The sequence below is a fragment of the Tupaia chinensis genome, unplaced genomic scaffold (assembly GCF_000334495.1).
Source record: "Tupaia chinensis unplaced genomic scaffold, TupChi_1.0 Scaffold000486_1, whole genome shotgun sequence".
NCBI lineage: Eukaryota > Metazoa > Chordata > Mammalia > Scandentia > Tupaiidae > Tupaia > Tupaia belangeri.
In genome coordinates, this window is record NW_006159998.1 from 525,305 (window position 1) to 528,161 (window position 2,857).

Below are 2,857 nucleotides of genomic sequence, written 5' to 3' on the forward strand. Positions count from 1 at the left end.
TTCATCATTTCATTGTCAGAATAGAATGTTGAGTAATAGCTTAACTCTTAAAATAGCTTATGAAAATATTGAATCAGTGTATGATTTAAATATAATCCGTGGGTCCTTCCTACATATTTTCACATTGTATAGAATTCTAGCCTTGGTATGGGAAAAATTCCATTATTAGAGAAAGTAGGGCCTAATACCCAAATACTGTTCATGTTTGCTAACGTCAGATGGACCAAAGCTAATCACTTGGCTAAAATGAATCAGTGAGGGAGGGAAAAATAAAAAAGACAAGGATACAAGAAGTTATGATTTATTATGGCTATTACTATGCAGGCGTAACATGATCTTTATAATGACTATGTAATTATTCTATTTATGCACAATTTTTGTTAGGATTAGTCATTCTTATGCATTTGCATTCAGTCTGATTTTTTTTCTCCTTTTTTAGGAAATATTCATTCATTTAACATGAGTTAGAGAATGATAAACAGAAAGACAGAGAGATAGTACTCATGGTAAGGTCTTGATTCCACAACCCATACCCAGTCTTCAGACAGCCTTGAGTCATGGACAAGTCAGTGCCCTCAGGGAGATCTCTAGACTAGACCTAGGACCTTTCACATGTGAGAATGCCTTGAGAGCATCACATCAGACCCATCAGACTCACCTTCTGTATTCAAGCTTTTGTTTCTATAACATTATCCAGTAATGCCTAGGTGTTTTGTCTCTTTAATAGAGAATATTGATATAGTCTCTAGAAAGCCATCAACTTAGAATATACAATAAATCACATCACATCACAGATGATGTAATTATAAGCCATTTTATAGCGTATAGTGAGAATAAAGACTGACTTAGAAAGTAGAACATTGTTAACAAATTAACACAATTGTTATAACTCTAAGGACATAGATTCCACTAAAAGGAAATTACTTCATTAACTTATTTATACATGTAGGACAAAATTGAAATAGCTTTCAACTAAAAACATACACAAATTAAACAAAAAATAATATTTGTTAAATTCTTTTGTCTCACATTGCCAATGATTTGGGAAGGACCCTTCTCAGGGCCTCTGTAACATCTTTGTTCCGCAGACTGTATATCATCGGATTGAACATCGGGGTCATAATGGTGTAGAAAAGAGAGAGCAGTTTGTCTATTCCTTTATATTGATTGGATTGGGGTTTTAAATAGGTGATAGTGGCTGAACCATAGAATAAAACTACAACTAGAAGGTGGGAGGAACAAGTTGAAAAGGCTTTGGTCCTTCCTGTGTTTGATGGCAACTTCAGGATAGTCGAGATAATTCTGCTATAGGATGCAAGGATCAACATAAAGGGAAGAGTGACAAATAACACCGCACATATATAGACCACCATCTCATTCACAAAGATGTCTCCACAGGCCAGCTTGAGCATGGGAGGAATGTCACAGAAGAAGTGGTTGATTTGGTTGCATTCACAAAAGGGAAGAGTAAAAATCTGGGCAGTTATCCCTATGTTTACTGGAATTCCACTGATCCAGCAGGCAGCCACCAGCTGGACGCAGAACTTGTGGTTCATGACTAGAGGATAGTGCAGAGGGTTACAAATGGCCACATAGCGGTCATAGGCCATCACAGCCAGAAGGAAACACTCTGTGGCTCCCAGCACAAGGAAGAAGCACATTTGTGTAGCACAGGCAAATAAAGAAATAATTCCTTTCTGGGTCCAAAGATCCATGAGCATTCTAGGAAGAGTGACAGACACATAACAGATTTCTACAAAGGAAAAATTACTAATAAAAAAGTACATAAGAGTATGAAGAGTAGAATCTACTCTTATTATTAGAATGATGATGCCATTCCCCAACAGGATAATTATATAGGTGACTAAGAATAATCCAAAGAGAAACCAGTGGAATTTAGGAACATCAGAAAAGCCCAAGAGAACAAATTCCCTTATGATAGTGACATTTGATTCTGTAAATTTTTCTTTATTTTGGCTCTGTGGACTTAGATTTCTTGACTGCATAATTCTCTTTTACAATTGGGTTGGTACATGGGTTTTAATCTTTACATTTCCTGAGTTTCTTTCTGATACTTAAGTACTCTGTCATCCTGGGAGATCTAGTATGAAACCAGGAACGATGAACTCATCTAGAGAAAAAAGAAATAAATAAAAGAAATTTAATCATTAAGATACTTAAATAATTGAGTTGTTTTAGACTCACATTCTAATTATACCAGTAAGATACACATAGGTATACATTTGTTATTCAAATTATAACATGTGAAAGGACAATACAAAGAAGCTGCCTTCTAGTGCATTATAGAATTATTACCTACTCACATTTTCCCCAATGGATTTGCTTAACCTCCCTCATGGAAAAACTTCTCTCTCTGTCCAAACATTATTTATCTTTTAAGTCTAAAGTATATCCTTGTAATCTTGTAATCTTTATGGTTTATCTTTTTACATAATTTACATATGAAACTTCAATTCCTCATAACATATACTCAAATATGAGTTTTTCCATGAACTTTCACTGAATACATAAAGTTCTTATCTCTTTTACATTTTTTGTTTGTTTGTTTCTTAAATTTCTTTTGCCACAGGGCATGTCCAGTTGCCTGAGAGGCAGAAAGGGAAGAAAAGTAAAAATCATCTCCCCGGGAATGGCTGTACCTCAATCCCTTCTCTTCTATTCTCCTGCAGGGATTTTGGCCAGGCCTAAGCCTGGCCAAATTTTTAGGCTACTGGGTCTGGGACTTTAATCGTCACGTTGGTTATGTGGAATCCAGTGCCTTAAATACTGTGTTACATCACCTGCTGTCCCCTATTTTTCCCCCATACTTATATAATTGTCTTTTTTTTTAAGTGAA

The 2,857-nt window shown here is 35.5% G+C and overlaps 1 protein-coding gene across 1 annotated transcript; it reads right to left on the reverse strand.

Annotated features, from left to right (window-relative positions):
• Positions 1-1,025: 1,025 nt before the first annotated feature.
• Positions 1,026-2,006, reverse strand: LOC102498263 (olfactory receptor 10AG1). The gene has a single exon (XM_006156263.1). It carries the CDS (start codon positions 2,004-2,006, stop codon positions 1,026-1,028), a length of 981 nt encoding a protein of 326 aa, XP_006156325.1.
• Between the last annotated feature and the right edge of the window lie 851 nt (positions 2,007-2,857).

What these genes read in the sequence shown, in the direction of transcription:
- LOC102498263 (XM_006156263.1), bottom strand. Translation starts at nt 2,006, where the DNA reads ATGCAGTCAAGAAATCTAAGTCCACAGAGCCAAAATAAAGAAAAATTT.